This window comes from Motacilla alba, chromosome 23 (genome assembly GCF_015832195.1).
Source record: "Motacilla alba alba isolate MOTALB_02 chromosome 23, Motacilla_alba_V1.0_pri, whole genome shotgun sequence".
NCBI classification, from domain to species: domain Eukaryota; kingdom Metazoa; phylum Chordata; class Aves; order Passeriformes; family Motacillidae; genus Motacilla; species Motacilla alba.
Window position 1 is genome coordinate 3,519,291 of NC_052038.1, and position 17,489 is coordinate 3,536,779.

Genomic DNA, 17,489 nt, shown 5'->3' on the forward strand with positions numbered 1-17,489 from the left:
GAATGTACTTTATTCTGTTTAAGAGCAATGATCCACCAGGCAGGGATGGAATCAGAGGCACTGGGAACAGAGAGGTTGCTGAGAGCTCCTGAGCACCGAATGTGGGGCTGCTGCCTGTGGACTGCAGCCAGAGCTGCCCACAGGGCTTGGCCATGCCCACGGGCTGCTGTCCAGTGCCTTCAGTCCCCATCCCACACACTGCAACCAGGAAAAACCCCGCAGCTGCTTCCCCTTTCCACCTTCCCCCTTGCCTGAAGGCCTCAGGCTTGGGAGGCTCTTATGTCACGGACCCGGAGCCACTGCCCCACCACTCACCCCAAAACTGCTTCGTGAACATCCACCCTCCCCCCAAACCGTGCTCCCCTTGCTGTCCTGCGCCATGGCCCGTGTCACCTGCACCGTGGCACCCTCAGGCACCCAGCTGGCTCTCACACCCCCGCAGCCCCCTCCCCATGCATCCTCCTGCCCCAGCCCCTCTGCCAGGCTGGCACGGCTCGGGATCCCTGCAGGGGTGGCACCCTGCACCCTGCCTCGCATTCCTGTCCCATCGCAGGGACGGGATCTGGGAGCTTGTGAGCGTGACTCAGAGCCGAAGGGGAACCGAGAGCGCTGACGGGGGACACGTCTGCTCCATCCCCGCTCTCGGGCGGCTCTCCCGGCAGCTTGGCACGCTCGAAGCCTCCTGGGACGAGCCTTTCCCTGCGGAGCAGGGCGAGGCGAGCCCGAGGACAGGCGTGCTCGGGTGAGGGATGCAAAATCCTCTCCCCACCCCGGATCCCAGCCTGCGGCGGGGCCCCACCGGCGGCGGGCGCTTGCCGGTGTCCAGCTGGGCGTTTGCAGCGCTACGCCCTCGGTTCCCACGGAGATGCCCACGTCGCCATGGCTACCCACGGATACTCCTGTTCGGCTGGTAAACAGCCCGCACGGCACCGGCTTCCGTCCCAGAGCGCTGGGGGTTGCTACACCCCAGGGAAATGTTGCGAGGGCAGCTCCCCCGGCCTGGGCAGGCAGTGGGCATCGGCCCCGTGCCCCAGCCCAGGGTGCTGAGCCCTCACCTCACCCCTGCCAGCAGTCTGACCCGTTACAAGCAGGGCAGATTAGGGGGAAAGTGCCTTTGCTTGGCCTGTCGGGCTTGTGAGGCCGGTGGTGAGAGCCCCAGGCCATCTCCTCCGGCTCTGCTGCAGGCAAAGCCAGCTCTCCCCAGGCTGGTCTCCCACCACACCAATACAGCCTGCTCCCAGGGCGCTGCTCTGGCCCCCAGATTTTGGCAGCGCTGGGCTATGTGAGCCCTGTAGCATGGAGATGAAACTCCGCCCCGAGCCAGAGTAAACAGCTCTTTGCACAACAGCCGCCGTGGTTGCGAAGGCTGTGAGTGCGGGAGGGTTGAGCAAACCTCTGTTTACCCCCATGCCCCATCCCACCAGACACGGGATTCCCCACCGGGGCTGTGCTCCAGCCTGGCACGAGTGGGCACAGCAGCTCGGCACGGCCCCGGGCAAGGAGCTGTGAAATGACACGGGTTAATGGTCAGAACTGGGAGATACTGGTGGGAACACCGTGTCACGGGCTGCCCTCGGGGATCTTGTGGGCCGCTCACCCTGGGGCAAGCTGGGCTATGTGGACGTGGACACGGACACGGGCCTGGGGATGCGAGCTGCTCCCAGGTGGCATCACACAGCTGCGTTTGCCTCCTGCCCCTTGAGTTGCTCATTCCCTGGCCCGTGGCCTGCAGCCACTTTCCCCAGAGTCCCTCTGCCGTGTCCCCCAGCCCAGCAGGGTGGCCCCAGGGCAATTGCAGTGAGGAACGGTCTGTGCCCCATCCCGGCTGTGCCAAGCCCAGCCCTGGAGAGCAGGCAGGGCAGAGGCCGGGCGCTGCTCGGGGTGCCCGCGCCCCCTGGGCTTTCCTGCTTGCGGCGAGCGAGGAGGGGGTCGCAGACTTCAGGGAAGTGTTTTGCAATCACCTTCTTCAGAGCGTCACAGCAACTAACGGCCCTGGTTTTGAGGAACTAACGGGGAAAGCAGCATGTTAGCAAACACTCCGAGCACGGCCAGCCGCCGGCTGCCGCAGCCCCGCGCTCGGAGCGGGCGGTGAGCGGCTCCCGGGCACACCGGACACAGAGGACGGGCAGGGATGGAGGCGAGGTAGGGATGGAGGTGGGGTAGGGGTGGGCGCCACTCAGGTCCCACTGAGCGGCATCAGCTCTGTGGCTGCTCTGCCCGTGCCCTGCCTGGGACAGCCGCACGTGCCGAGTGCCCGGGGGTGGCCGCTGTCCCACTCCCACACTCGAGTGCTTTGTCTCCCTCTGGATGATGGCTTGGGGGATGAGGAGCTGTGGGCACCCGGAGCCGGGCGCAGTGTGGGCACCCCCTCCTGGGCCACGAACGTGTCTGGGACCCACCGGGGCAGAGGACCCGGGCAGGGGCAGAGGCAGCCACCGCTCCCAGGGCCATTCCCGGCAGCAGCAGGGGACAGCCGGGAGGGGCGTGGGCCGGACACCCGCAGCCCCCGGCAGTCCCGCTCTGCTGCTGTCGGTCATTCGCTTCCCTCTCGCAGCTTATCGCCCTCCGCCGCCCTCACCCGCCCTCAAACCGCAAATCTCTGCCCGGCAGCGGCTGGAGACAGTGGAGATAACATCAGCCCGTGCCTGCGGCCGGGCACAGGATGCTGTGCCCGGGATGGGGCGCGGGGCCGGGACGGTGACGGCGGTGCGGGGGGACCCGCGTCCCGGGGTCTCTCCGCTGCGCTTCTCACGCCGGCGGCTGTGGCGGCGCGGGCGGCGAGCCGGGGGCGGAGGTGTCAGAAGGGCTGCGGGAAGGGCTGACGCTGACAGCGAAAGGACATTCTGCTCCGGGAAGAGCCGGTGACCATGGAGCCCGGCTCCCTCAGCCCACCTCGTCCCCAGCCCTTGCCGACCCCCAGGACAAGCCGCTTTCTGCGTTCCAGGTGATGCCAAAGCCACGGAGGAGACCATGGCCAGGCGCGGTGCTGGGACACCCTTCCTGCGGCAGCTCTCCCTGCTCCTGCTCCTCCACCTGGGCGGTGAGTGCGGGGTCCATCCTGTCCTGTCCCACAGCCACAGCATCCCCAGCAGCCTGTGCCCTGGCCGGGGCCCCGGGGCAGGCAGGAACGGCAGGCGCGGGCAGGATGGGGCCTCGCACGTGCCCGTGCCTTGCCCAACGCTCGGCTCTTCCTCCCCAGAGTGGGGGGCCCATCTAAGGGAAGAGGCTCGTCCCTCTGTCCCGCCTGGGCGCTGAGGAGCTGAGATGGCTTTGTCACAGCTGTGCCCAGGATGTGACATGTTTTTCCTGCCCACAGGGACACTGGGCTGTGCCTCGGTGACTGTGAGCCCCCCAGTTGTGCCCCTGGGCTCGACTGTCACGGCATCCTGCACCATCCAGAGAGAGCTCTGCCACGGCTTGGAGCAGGGGAAGGTCCGGATCAGCTGGATGCTGGACAACAAACTTGTGGCTGGGAGCCAGCGCCAGGGTCCAGGAGGCACAGAGGTGTCCAACCTCACCCTGCCCCGCTTCAACCACACGCAGGCCAGGCTGTTCTGCTGCGTGGAGTGGAATGGGACCAAGCAGCGCGTTGGCATGGCCGAGATCAGGGCGGGCTGTAAGTCTGCTGCCACTCTGGGTCACCCTCCTTCCCAGCAGGGACAGGCACTTGCTCAGGCTCTTTCTCCCTCCCAGACCCTCCTGCAAAGCCCCTCAACCTCACCTGTGCCCTGAACCTCAGTGACTACGGGCTGACGTGCCAGTGGCAGCAGGGAGGCAACAGCCACCTCCCCACCAGCGTCGTGCTGAAGTGCATGGGGTAAGTCCCGGCACCGTGGTCCCCTTCCAAACCCCACAGCCAGGACCCCGAGCCCACTGCCCTGTGTGCCGCAGGAGCAGAGCCCAGGCAGTGACAGGCTGCACCCCACGAGGAGGGCACAGCCACTGCACGGTGCCCCGCCGGCTGCTCCAGCTGTACCGGCAGATGGAGATCTGGGTGTCTGCCACCAACGCCCTGGGCACGGCTGAGTCCGAGCACCTCCGCATCGACCCCATGGACGTGGGTGAGTGACGGCGCGCGGGTCAGGGGCCAGGGAAGCTCGTCAGCGGTGACAGGGGTATTAAAGTGACATGAAAGCACGTGGGGCCCGGAGGTCCCGTTTCACGGGCAGGTTCCGTGATGAATGTCCTGCCGCCGTGAATCGGCGCCAGCACCGCGTTGCAGAGCGAGCGGCACGCACGGCGGGTTATGAGCTGCCAGTTGACCTGCTGCACTCCACAGCTCCTGCAGCAATTGATTACCCATTTATTCAGCAGCTCTATTAATAATGGATCCAGTGCCTATAAACTATTTATAAAAGGAGCCTTCCCAGATGGAGAGACTTATCCGCCCTGATCTGGGGTTGGGGAAGGGCTGCCCAGGAACCAACTGAGCTCTCCCATGGCTGTGCCAAACTCTCACCCCTGAGCCTTCCCAAATGTGGGGTGTTCCAGGCACCAGGCCCCATGGAATCTGTTTTCTCTGCATAGGCATTAATGCAGAGCTGTGCCAGTGTTGTGTTACTCCATCCCAAGCAGGGGCACACACCGGCTCCTGTCCCTTGCCACCAGCCATTCTCCTAAATGTTTTGGGGTGGTTTCTCCCATTTCTTGCTGCAGCACCCTGGCTGCAGCTCCTGGCATTAATGGCAGGCACACGTGCAGTTGTGGCTCTGGGCACTGCCCACCACACGCCTCTCCAACTCTCCCCTGCCCTTCCTGCAGCCAAGCTGGACCCCCCAACCCTGCAGAGCATCCAGTCCATCCCCTTCCAGACCGACTGCATCGCCCTGGCCTGGGATGTGGCGTGGGGCACGGAGCACATGGAGCTGCAGTGTGAGCTGCGCTACCGGGCACCCGAGGACCCTGCCTGGGCCCTGGTGAGTGCTGCTGGGGCGGGGGCAGCGGGCAGGAGCCAGGACCCTCCCTCTGCTCCGAGCAGTGGGACAGAAGGGTCCCCATGTGAGTGGGACAGCAAGGTGTCCCCTGAGCACACAGCAGGGCCAGCCCTTGCCTGAGGCAGGAGCCAGCTCAGCCCTCGTTTGGCTGCCACCAGGTCACCGGCATCATCGGCCAGGCCGGCACGGCGCAGCGCTGCGGCTTCCTCTTCGGCACGCAGTACCGCTTCCAGATGCGCTGCCGGCGCAGCTCGGCGTCAGCACTGGCCTCCTGGAGCGAGTGGAGCCCGGGCAGGAACTACACCACCCACGAGAAAGGTGAGTGTGAGTCTCCCGAGGGGTCCCCTCTGCCTGAGCAGGGGGCACAGCACTGGGGACATAGAGCACAGCGCTGGGGACATAGAGCACAGTGCTGGGGACACAGGGCAGAGCACTGGGGGGACAGGGCAGAGCACTGGGGACACACAGCACGGTGCAGGGGACACAGGGCACAGCACTGGGGACACATGGCACAGCGCTGGGGACATAGAGTGCAGCGCTGGGGGCACAGGGCAGAGCACTGGGGACATAGAGCACAGCGCTGGGGGCACAGGGTGCAGTGCTGGGGGCACAGGGCAGAGCACTGGGGACATAGAGCACAGCGCTGGGGGCACAGGGCACAGCGCTGGGGGCACAGGGCACAGTGCTGGGGATACTGCCACACAGCACTGGGGATACATGGCACAGTGCTGGGGACACAGCCACACGGGCGCCTCTCAACTCTCCCGTCCCCCTCCCGTTGCAGCCCCCACAGGGAAGCTGGACGCGTGGTGGGGGGCTCAGCCGGCCGGGGGGCGGCTGGAGGTGCAGCTGCGCTGGAAGGTGAGCTGGAAGGTGTCTCAGGCAGGGGACATTGCCTGAGGTCCCCGCAGGCACTGACACCCACACGCCCTGCCCACGCCCAGGCCCCACGGCAGCGGGAGGCCAACGGGCGAGTGCTGGGCTATCGTGTGACCCTGAGCCCCCGGAGGAGAGGCAGGGACCCCCCCACCATCTGCAACACCACCCACACCCAGTGCAACTTCTCGGTGCCCGCGGCGACCGGCAGGGTCTATCTCTCGGCCTACAACGCCGCCGGCGAGTCGGCACCCACCGAGGTCATCCTCCTGGAGAGGACAGGTGAGGCAGTGCCCGAAACCTCCCGGGGTTCTGCTCGCCCCGAGCAGGCTGCACAGCCAGGGTGAGGGAGGGCAGACTCCAAACCTCGGTGAACAGGGAGAGATGTGGAGCGGTGCTCTCCTCTCCTGCTATCCCGGCTGCTTGTCCCACTCAGGTCAGCCCCTGGCCGGGCTCCGGGCCGTGCCCGGGGGCGAGCGCAGCCTCTGGGTGCACTGGCAGGCACCGCTGGCCCCAGTGACCGCCTACGTCCTGGAGTGGCAGCGGGTGGCAGCAGAGCCTGGGCACTGCAGCACGTGCTGGCAGATGGAGCGTGACGGGGCAGCCACCACAGCCCTTATCCAGGGTAAGAGGGGGCTGCCAGAGGGCCCTGACCCCCTGGTAAGCTATCCCAAAGGGCTGGCACCCATCCTGACCCAACCAGGACCCAGCCCTGCCTCCAGCCCACCCCTCACCCTCCCTCTGCATCCACCCCAGGGTGGGTGGGCTGGTGCCACGGTGCTGGGGGGTCTCAGCAGCCAGTGCCTGAGCTCCCAGCCCCCTCTGCTCTCCACTGCAGATGGCATCGAGCCTTTCCAGCGCTACAACATCTCACTGTACCCCATCTACGAGGGCACTGTTGGGGTGCCCGTCTACACCACAGCCTACTCCCAGCAGAAGGGTACGTGGGAAGGGTGCCCCACCAGCAGGACTTTGCCCTTCTGAAAGGAGGAACCACCTCTTCCCCATGTACCCCAAATCCAGGGGCTGTACCAAAGAGCCTGGGGGGCTGCATTTGTCTCATCTCTGAGTGAGCTCTCAGCCCCCCTACAGCAAGGGCAGGTCCTGACTCCCACACCTTGGGAGTGGGACCCCCCATCAGTTCCCACCCAAGGCAGTGGCTCTGCTCAGCACTTGGTCCCCCTTGTCCTGCTCTTTGCAGCACCGTCCCATGCCCCCAAGCTTCACCTGAAGAGAATCAGCAAGTCAGCGGCCAAGCTGTGCTGGGAGCCACTGCCTGTGGAGGTGCAGAACGGCTTCATCACCAGCTACACCATCTTCTGGGCCAGCAGCATCACCAACGTGGCCAGTGAGTCCTGCCTGCAGCACCACTGACCTTGCCCTCTGTCCCACCTCGGTATTCTAGGTGGAGATACCAGGAGCCCCTGTGTCCTTCTCAGAGAGGGTCAGGGAGTTTTGCGGGTCCCTCACAGGGCTCCCTGCCAGCAGAGACCTGAGGGCTGTGCAGGTGGGGGCATTCTGCCACACCAACAGCCCCGTGTGTCCCCAGGTGCCACCGTGAACCCTTCCCTCAGCTCCTTTGCCATCCAGGGGCTGAAGCCATCAACCCTGTACAAGGTGCACATCATGGCATCCACGGCTGCTGGCAGCACCAACGGCACCAGCCTGACCCTGGTCACCTCAGTGCTGGGTGAGGGCTGTGGCCACCCAGAGCGAGGGGGACGTGGGAGGGGACCCACAGCCCCCGGTCCTGCCCTGGCCTCGTGGCACAGCACAGCTGGCAGTGCCCACTGCAGCTCCCTGTAACCCTGTCCCTCTTCCCAGATGACAGCGAGATCCAGTTCCTCTTCCTGAGCTTGGGGCTGGTCTTTGTCGGGCTCATGGTGTTGCTCATCTGCTTCCAGAAGAACGAGCGGTGAGCAGCAGAGCCCTGCCCCGGGCTGGGCTGCCGCTGGGACAGGGTGGCCTTGGAGAGCTGGCATCCCGCCGGGAGCCAGTCCAGCACTGAGGCCACCCATTCCAGCCCGCCTCGCTGAGTCCCCTCATCCCCGTGGTCCCCAGGATGAAGGAGCAGCTCTGGCCCAGCGTCCCCGACCCCGCCAACAGCAGCCTGGGCAAGTGGGTGCCGGCAGCGGTGCCGCAGGTGAGAGCGGGCGGCTGCTCCCGCGGTGCCCACCCAGCCCATGGCCCCCGGGAGGGACACCGGGGACAGGTGGCACCGCCTGTGACCTCCCGCTGCTCCCCAGGAGCCGTTCCAGGTGCTCGCCGCGAGGGAGCCCGGCCCGGCCGCCATCTCCACGGTGACTGTGCTGGAAGGGGAACCGGGCAAGCAGCCGGGGAAGGAGCAGCCCGCCCTGGCCGCCGCCCCGGCGGCGCTGCCGCGGCCCTACGTGCGGCAGGAGGCTCCCGGGGAGCCGGTGCAGTACGCGCGGGTGGGCGGCGCGGGGTACCGGGGGCAGCGGCTGCTCCCCGAGCCCGCTCCCCGCTTCTACGAGAACCTGCGGGGCCGCGGGGACGGCGGCGGCGGCGGCGGGGGGGACTGGGGGTTCCTGGAGGAGCCCCCCGCCACCTTCCCGCTGCTGCAGGGGCTCCGCATCGGCGGGGCCGAGGAGCTGCACGAGTGCCGGGCGGACTAGCGCGGGATGGAGCCGGGCAGCGACCCCGGGAGCCCCGGGGTGCGGGGTCCATCCGCGGGGCTCCAGCCGCAGCCCGGGGTGCGGGGTCCACCCGCGGGGCTCCAGCCCCGCTCTGTGTGCGTGTCCCCTCCCGACCGTCTCCCTCCGAAATAAACGGGGACGTGCTGAGAACAACCCGGGCGTCTCTGCGGGAAGAGGATGGGGACAGGGACAGGACGGGAACCAGGATCGAGACCGGACTAGGACGGGGACGGGACCGAGATGGGGATGCGGATGGGGATGGATGGGGATGGGGATGGGGATGGGGATGGGGATGGGGATGCGGATGCGGATGGGGACGGGACCGAGACGAGGAGAGGACGGGGGATCGGGACCGGGACGAGGACGGGGACAGGTAGGGGACGAAACCGAAACGGGGACGGAGATGGGGACCGGGACGAGGATGAGGACAGTTAAGGGTCCGGGAGGGATCCGGAATGGGGACAGGGGAGGAGACCGGGATCCGGGACGGCCATCGCCGCGCTCGGCGCTCGCTCCCTCCGCCCTGTCTCGGCGCTCGGCAGTCGCGCCTGGGCAAGATGGCGGCGCCCATGGCGGTGTGGCGGTGAGCGCGGGCCATGCTGGCGCTGCTGGGCCGCGGCCTGGCCGGGCCGGCCCGCGCCGGGGCCGCCGTGCTGGGCAGGGCAGAGCCCGGTGAGGGGCACGGGGGGCTCGGGAGGCCGCTGGGAGGGAGGGTGGAAAGGGAAGCGGACCCCGCTGGGGGAATCGGGAGCGGCCGGGGCCGCGGTGGGAGCTGAGGGTGCGGGGAAAGGGCGGTCTCGGGGTCGGGGGTGGCCGGGGGTCACTCAGGCGGTCACACACCGCGCTGGTTGTCTGTCCTCCCTGAAAAGAGACAGGGCACCGAGTGACCTTGGGGGCAGCCGGGGTGCGGGGGTCCCTCGGAACAGCGGGGGCGAGCGGGGGTGGCCGAGCCGGGCTCGGGCGAGCGGCCTGAAGCAGGCCCTGATCCCAGCAGCAGGGCCCTGAACGAGCAGCTGGAAGGGTTTGCTCTTGAAAGGTCAAAGAATGACCCAAGTCCCGGCTGGTGATGAGTATTCGCGGCTGTGTCAGACCGGTTGTCCCCAGGTGGCACTGCCCCTGAGCTGTGACACTGCCGTGGCCCAGAGCAGCCCGGCCACGTCGCTAATGAGATTAATTCATCAGTTAATTCAGCAGTTTAAGCTCGCTAAATGATCACGTTGCCCGGGGGAGCCCTCACTCTGCTCAGTGTGTGCAGTCAGCTCTGCTGCTCTGGCCCCAGCATTTGCAGCACAGCTTGGTTTGTGTTAGCAGTGTGTGAGAGCCACCCCGAGCCACCCCACAGCTCTGGGACTGAAGATCTGCCTGGGCACTGATCAGTCACCCAGAGTCTGTGTTAGCACGTGTGAGAGTCACCCCACAGCTCTGGGACTGAAGATCTACCTGGGCACTGATCAGTCACCCAGAGGCTCAGTGCTCTGACCCCACACACCCAGCAGTGTTTGGCTGTACAGGGCTGGAGCAGTGCTCCCCTGTCTGAATCCTTTCTGTCTCTCCCACCCAGGCTGCAGTCCTGTGCTCCAGGCAGCCAGGGGCTATGCCAGACCCGTGACCAAGAAGAGGAAAGGTAAGTCAGCATCCACAGGACCCATGTTCAGCTGTTGGCCTGCTCAGAGCTGTACCCTCGTGGCACAGAAATCATTCCAGAAAGAGTTCCTTGCAAGCTCAGGAGTTACTCAGAAGATTCCCCTCCTCCTGAATGTGGGGAAATGGATGATTGTCAGTAGCAGGAGATCTGTGAGGGTGGGCAGGCCCTGGCACAGGTGCCCAGAGCAGCTGTGGCTGCCCCTGGATCCCTGGAGGTGTCCAAGGCCAGGCTGGACAGGGCTTGGAGCACGTGGGACAGTGCAGTGTGCCTGCCCGTGGCAGGGGGTGGAATCAGATGGGCTTTAAGGTCCCTTCCAGCACGAACTCTTTTGGTATTCTGTGATCTCTGAGCTCAGTGGATTGTTGTAAATACGTGTACACCACATTGCAAATCCAGAGTGCTGGTGGGAAGAGACTGAACCTGTTTTTTTTCACTCAGTTCCTGCCCTCTTGGCTGGATCTGCTCAGTTCTTGTTTGGAGCACACAGCCAGTTTCCTTCAGAACATGTCAGAGCTCTGACTTTGTCCTGCTCTTCCTCCAATGTTCCTCTCTCTGTAGACATCCCCAGCCATCTGGATGACCTTCCTCCCACCTTGCTGAAGAAGGATTATGCCAATCTCCCAGTAATGAACAGGTATGGACAGGGAGAGGGAGTGGCTGCTCTCTCCAGGGCTTTGGACCTTACACATAAGGTATGTGGAAGCTGTCACCTGCTCACTAATTAGTTATTAATGCTCTGTGGGCACAAAAATGGCAAAGTCAGTTTGAAATCCAATTTACAGACACAGACAGTGCTCAGGGCTTGATTGTTCACTCCATGTGAGATCAAGTACTGGTTGCCAACATCCTCTGTGGGCTTTGCAGCCCATAAGAAAACAAAACAAAAAAAAACCACCAGGAAATAATCTTGAAATATCAGAAACAGCCATCTTGCAAATAATCTGTGCCTGTCCTGAACTCAGGTGATGGAGAGAGTCGTTAAACAGCTCCACATGAATTCAGCTGCTGCCAGATTTGGGCTCTGGAGCTCAGCACTGTTGTGCTCTGATGCAGAGCTGCTCATGTGTGGTGCAGGGAGGGCCCCCAGTGGCCCGACTGTGACTTTCACTGCTCTCTGGAGGAACCAGCCTTAAAATTAAATATTTTTTGCAGCAAAACTACTTTATACTCCTGTAATCTGAGCCATGATTTTGCTTAGGAAAGTGGAGCACCAGTTTATGGCTGCCAGGTTTGGCAGAAGGAGAGTCCCTGTAAATTTGTAGAGTAAATGAAAGCTGAGAAAAGTGAGTGTGTTCTGAGAGCCTGGGTTAATTTCTGTTGTTAAATAGACTTGGTTTTGGTTTATAAGCTAATTTGCCATCCCTTGCAGCGTGGATGATGTGGTGAAACGCGTGCTGTCCCTGGAGATGGCAAGTCAGGTCAGTGTCATTCTGCTTGCTTGAGAACAAAACAGATTTCATGAACACCTTCATGTGAGGCTTGTCTGTGTTGTTAAATATCTTTCCCTTACTGTATTTGTAAGTGACTGTAAACATGGGGTGATGAAAGACAGTGATAAATCTGGTTTGCTCTTAAAATTTATCACACCAAAATGGTAACAAGTGCATATTAGATTGTATTCAGGGGTGACAGGGCAATGAGCTGTTCTGCTGCTGCTCGTGGCTGTCCCCCTGTGTTCTAGAAACCATTGCACTGGACAGCAGATGTCCTTCAAGTTATTTTTACTTTCCATATGCCCAGAAAACAAACAGGTAGGAAAGGGGCACAGAGATCTCCATGCCATTCCTCTATGCTTGCCACTTCAGCTTAAAAGGATGTAAAAGCACTGAGTAAAGGTCTGAATTGCTAAACCTTCATCTGGGTGTTTGGGAAGAGAGCTGAGTGTTCTGGGACAGTGACAACCTCTTTTCTGTGCCCCACAGAGGGAGAAGTTGAAGGTAAAGACACAGCAGCTGGTGGAGAAGGTCAGGAGGTCTCCCAATGACAATGGCTCCTTTGAGGTGCAAGGCAAGTTAAAAAAGGGAAGGGTTTTATTGGCAGATGAAACATCTCTGCTTCTGTTCAGCTGTCCCCACCCCAGCACTTGCACTTTGCTGTAGGATTCAGGAGAATCTCCTCCAGGAGAGCTGCTGGGAGGCAGGTAGCCTGCAGGATGCCCTGCAGGGCTGCTCCAGGTCTGGCAGTGTTGCAGAGGCTGCTGGGGTGCTTCCAAATTCCTGCTCCACATCCACCCTCCAGAGGCAGTGTGTGCATTATTCTGCTTGGAGTGCTTCTGTGACATGAAGCACTGAGCTGCAGCTGGTACCAAAATGAACCAAATTCAGCCACAGAACCCAAATTTTTCTTTGCATCAGAGAGCTGTGGCTGAGGCACAGTGGGGACAGTGCAGGGACAAAGGTCATGTTGCACTGACAACTCCTTTGTCATCAGCAAAGCCCTTCAGTGCCTCAGGGTGCCACCAGCCCCTCCTTTAAATAAAACCTTTATTGCTGTCTGCTCCCCCAGAGCTTAAACCCCATGAGGTGAAATAAATGTCAAATCGCCGGGAACTGAATGAGTGCAAGAGGAATAAATTCACAGATAAATTTATATGAAGTGTTGCTAAAACCTTACCCTCAAATTAAGCAGCCTCATAACAATCACAGCCCTGCAGGTTGTGTATTCTTATTTGTTGTGCTCTGTGCAGTGGGCTGTGGGCAGGGGCTGCTTTGGGCAGTGTTTGCTGTGGGCAGTGCTTGTTGTGGACAGCATTTTGCTGTGGGCAGTGTTTTGCTGTGGGCAATGTTTGTTCTGCTGCTGTGGGCAGTGCTTGTTGTGGGCAGTGCTTGTTGTGGGCAGTGCTTGTTGTGGGCAGTGTTTTGCTGTGGACAGTGCTTGCTGTGGACAGTGTTTTTTGTGCTGCTGTGGGCAGTGTTTGCTGTGGGCAGTGTTTTGCTGTGGGCAGTGTTTGCTGTGGACAGTGTTTTTTGTGCTGCTGTGGGCAGTGTTTGCTGTGGGCAGTGTTTTGTTTTGGGCACTGTTTTGCCATGGGCAGCCCCTGGGTGCTGCCGTGGGTCCCTGCAGGGGCAGCAGTGCTCAGCTGGCAGCTTGAGGCGAAGCAGATGATCCTGGATCACCTGGGAAAGCTGCTGCCCTCACACAGCTTCTCTCTCTGTCCTTTACAGTTGCTATTTTGACTGCCAAGATTCGCACGCTCGAGGAGCACCTCCAGAGGCACCCCAAGGTAACTCAGGGATCTCAGCCCACAGCTGCTCTGGTGGTTTTCTCAGTCTATAACAAAAGGAGTTTAATCCTGGGGATTATGGCTTTCCCAAGGAGGTTTATGAAATAGTTACAGCTGCTCCCTGGTGCCAGTGTGGGGAGCTGCTGGCTCGGGCACAGCTGGATCCTCGCCCACTCTGCTCTGTGTTCTGGTTTGTTACTGTAGTGGAGGAAACAGCTGGGCAGATTCCTTTGGGCAGACTTGAGCTCCATTTCTCCTTGCTGCAGATGTGGCTTCACCCCTTAGTTTGGACTCATTAATGATTGCAGCTGCAGTAATAAACAAAGAGCAAAATCTGGGCTTGTTCTGCTCACGGAAGTGTTTGGTGGACAGCACTGTGAATGTCCCACTCCCCTGCCTGCAGCTACCTGGGCTCAGGCCCAAATTTGAGACATCTTGACTGAATTTATGTTCATAAGCCAGATATCCAAGATTCTTTATGCAGGGCAGAAGGTGGGAAATGGATTGATAGCTGCATCTGAAAGAAGTGCATAATTGTTACTCATGAAAACCTGAAGGGTGCAAGAGAACAGAATTGAGCTTTTTACTACAAGCCACCAGAAGCTGTACCAAGTGTTGAAGTTGAACCTTTAGGAATTCCTTGGCTGAATTTTTTACATAAATCACTTGCATAGAGCAGGGAGATGTCTCCTGTGAGGGGTGGCTCAGGCTATGCTTGTGCCCTTCCAAAAGACAGCCAGAGCCAAGTCACAGATTACTTTCATATTAAACTTCTGGCAAAACAAAGGTAAATGCTTCTGTTATTCTGAAGCAGCACACTTCAAGAGAAGCAGGTTTTAGCCAGAAGATCTTCCCTGCAGCTTTGGCACAGCCTGAATCTGTACACAAGCTGAAAACAGTCTTCAGGGAAGGTGAAGGTGCAGCCATGGAAGGGAGAAAGCAATTCCAGTGCAAAGTAAATTACATCTCCTTGGATCAGCTTGTGCTGACCTGATGGACTCGCAGCATCTGCCAACAGAAGTTGTTCTGAGACTTTGTCCATAACCTTATCCTTGCCCTTCATCCAAAATCTGCTCTGTTCTCAGTAATTTACTGGACAGGCAGGACGATCTGCTGTGGCATTCACATTTTCTGGAAAAATCCCTTCGCCCAGGATTTTTCTCCTGAAAAGAGCTGAGAAGCCTCAGAGAAAAAGGAAAACAAAAATTATCTGATTTGCTTCTCCTGTGTTGTGCTCGTGTGGAATGTGTTTGGAGATTGTTCACCCACAGGTGATTGTTCCATTGGATCTGCTGGGAGTTGTTTTCATTCTTTGGCCAATCAGGGCCAGGCTGTGTCAGGACTCTGGAGAGAGTCAAGAGTTTTCATTATTATCTTTTTAGCATTCTGTAAGTATCCTTTCTGTATTGTATAGTATAGTATTCTTTAATTATAATATAATATCATCAAATAATAAATTAGCCTTCTGAGAACATGGAGTCAGATTCATCATTGTGGTATTTGCTGGGTCCCCAGGATGAAGGAGGAATTGGGAATCTGACCTTTATGTTTTTAGAAGGCTAATATATTATATTATATTATATTATATTATATTATATTATATTATATTATATTATATTATATTATATTATATTATATTATATTATATTATATTATATTATATTATATTATATTATATATTATGGAATGCTATACTAAAACTATACTAAAGAATAGAGAAAGGGTACAGACAGAAGGCTTAACAAGAAGAGGATAACTGGTGACTCCTTCCAGAGTCCCAACACAGCTGGACAGTGATTGGTTATTAAGTAGAAACAATTCACATGGAACTATTCAAACATGCACCTGTGGGTAAACAATCTCTAGTCCACATTCCAAAGCAGCAAAACAGGGAGAAGCAAATGAGATAATATTGTTTTTCTTTTTCTCTGAAGCTTCTCAGCTTCCCAGAAGGAAAAAATCTTGGCGAGGGGATTTTTCAGAAAAACATGAGAGTATAACACATCATTCCTTCCTCGTGTGGGGGCAAGGCAGCTGCAGTGGTGTGCCTGCAGCGGGGTGAGCGTTGGGTGCTTTGCAGGACAAGAAGAACCGCAGGTTCATGCTGATGGGCGTGGACCGGCGGAGGAAGATGCTGGGCTACCTGCGCCGGGTCAACTACAGCACCTTCGAGAGCACCTGCCGAGAGCTGGGCATCCAGTACAGCCCCCCCCAGCCCTACAGCCGCCGCCTCACCAAGCGCTGGCTGGTCAAGAAGGCTTTGTGCACCAAGGTATGGAGCAGGGAAAAGCCCCCCTGTAAAAATGTGGGAAATGCATTCGGTGATATCCACGTTCTCTGGAAAAATCCCCTCGCCCAGGGTTTTTCTCCTGGGAAGCTGAGAAGCCTCAGAGAAAAAAAGAAAGCAGTATTATCTCCTTGCTTCTCCTGTGTTTTGCTCATGTGGAATGTGACTGCAGATTCTTGACCAACAATTTATTGCTGTACTTGTGCGCTTCAGTTTGGGCCACTGGTTTGCTCAAAAATGTGTAATTCAAACCAGCTTTTTTTCTCAAATCCTGCTATGGGAACCAATATGAGGTAATTTGATGGCAGTTTGGAACAGAAATGTGGGTGCACCCGCTGTCTGCCCTGATTTGCTCAGAGTGTATGGGCGTAACTGCTGCGTGCAGTGGATCTTGGTATAACTGAGCAGAACCAACAGCTGGACATGCCTTAGGTTTGTAAATGCTAAATTTTAGTCCAATTAAAATATAACCAAAGGACTGGACCAAAGGTGTCCAAGGAATGACTAGACACGGCAGTCAGTGCTCTGGGCTGGTTGGCAAGGTGGGGATCATCACAGGTTGGACTCTGTGGTCTCAGGAGTCTTTTCCAACCTGAATTATTCAGTGATTGACTGGGTGGCTGTAACAGAATAATCTCAGATGGTTCCCTGGAGCAAGGAGGGCACAGAGGGAGGATTTGATCTGGCTCCTGCTGGAACCACTTTGCCTGCAGGAGCTCTGCAGGCAGCTTTACCTCTCTCCCTTCTGCTTCCACAGGTGTTCCAGGAGAAGCAGAAGCTGCAAGCAGCTGAGAGACTGAAGCAGAGGAGAGAGTGGCAGGCGAGAGCGAGGGCTGCACGGGAACAGCAGGAGAAGCAGGTGCAGGAGAAGGAGGCACAGGAAGGGACACCTGTGTAGTGGCACAGGCAGGCTGACAATAAACACATGAAAGACATGAAGCCTCTTTGCTCTTGTGGTGTGGTCTGTGCCGTTCTGAGCACCTGGGAAGGGCAGCTGGTGGTTTGAGTGGTTTAGAAGTTTAATTTCAGGCCGAGTGCTGGGCAGGTTGGTCTGTGAGAGCACCTGGGGGCTCCAGCATTACCCTGCAGGTCTGTCAGGGGGAACAGCCCAGGGGCTGCCTGTGCCCTGTCAGCACAGCCACTCCAGGGGTTTGCGCTGCCACATCTTAAATACTTGTAAGCTGAAACTTAAGACATTTAAATTGGACATTGTTAATAAAGTCTTCCCTGTGAGGATGGGGATGCCCTGGCACAGGTGCCCAGAGCAGCTGTGGCTGCCCCTGGATCCCTGGCAGTGCCCAAGGCCAGGCTGGACAGGGCTTGGAGCAGCCTGGGACAGTGGAAGGTGTCCCTGCCATGGCAGGGGGTGGCACTGGATGGGCTTTAAGGTCCTTTTCAACCTAAACCATTCTTCAATGTGCTGGGGTCGTGCTTGTGCGCTGGGATACTCCACACAGGGACTGGGATGGTGGCACAGGGACAATGCACACATGGACCGGGGATGAAGCACACAGGGGTTGTGACAATGCACACTCAGACCGGGACAATGTGCATACGCACCGGGGATGATGCACACAGCTCACACCAGGAGGATGCACGCTCAGATTAGGACAATGCACACGTGGATCACGAGGATGCACAATCACACCGGGATGATGCACGCATGGATTGGGACAATGCACACACGGATCAGGATGATGCACACACGGATCAGGACAATGCACACACTCACACACACCGGGATGTTGTGCACTCAGACCGGGAGGATGGACACACACTGGGAGGATGCACACACGGATCGGGACGATGCACACACGGATCACAATGATGCACACTCACACTAACACCGGGACGATACACACACGGA

At 58.9% G+C, this 17,489-nt stretch overlaps 2 protein-coding genes across 3 annotated transcripts; both read left to right on the forward strand.

Annotated features, from left to right (window-relative positions):
• Nucleotides 1-2,007: 2,007 nt before the first annotated feature.
• CSF3R (colony stimulating factor 3 receptor) lies at nucleotides 2,008-8,688 on the forward strand. Of its 2 annotated transcripts, XM_038160714.1 has the most exons (17): nucleotides 2,008-2,142; nucleotides 2,945-3,040; nucleotides 3,317-3,616; nucleotides 3,694-3,817; nucleotides 3,892-4,061; nucleotides 4,762-4,916; nucleotides 5,093-5,252; nucleotides 5,719-5,795; nucleotides 5,879-6,092; nucleotides 6,247-6,435; nucleotides 6,649-6,750; nucleotides 7,012-7,158; nucleotides 7,360-7,500; nucleotides 7,635-7,725; nucleotides 7,872-7,953; nucleotides 8,057-8,485; nucleotides 8,525-8,673. In XM_038160714.1, exons 2-16 carry the CDS (start codon nucleotides 2,971-2,973, stop codon nucleotides 8,444-8,446), a joined length of 2,412 nt encoding a protein of 803 aa, XP_038016642.1. In that variant the 5' UTR covers nucleotides 2,008-2,142; nucleotides 2,945-2,970; the 3' UTR covers nucleotides 8,447-8,485; nucleotides 8,525-8,673. The 2 variants fall into 2 exon arrangements, with proteins under 2 accessions (XP_038016642.1, XP_038016641.1); XM_038160713.1 differs by having other exon boundaries at nucleotides 8,057-8,688.
• A 295-nt stretch (nucleotides 8,689-8,983) lies between these two features.
• On the forward strand, nucleotides 8,984-16,566 carry MRPS15 (mitochondrial ribosomal protein S15). Its single transcript, XM_038161140.1, has 8 exons — nucleotides 8,984-9,139; nucleotides 10,029-10,091; nucleotides 10,671-10,746; nucleotides 11,482-11,530; nucleotides 12,035-12,119; nucleotides 13,277-13,335; nucleotides 15,416-15,607; nucleotides 16,380-16,566. Exons 1-8 carry the CDS (start codon nucleotides 9,064-9,066, stop codon nucleotides 16,518-16,520), a joined length of 741 nt encoding a protein of 246 aa, XP_038017068.1. The 5' UTR covers nucleotides 8,984-9,063; the 3' UTR covers nucleotides 16,521-16,566.
• Nucleotides 16,567-17,489: the final 923 nt, after the last annotated feature.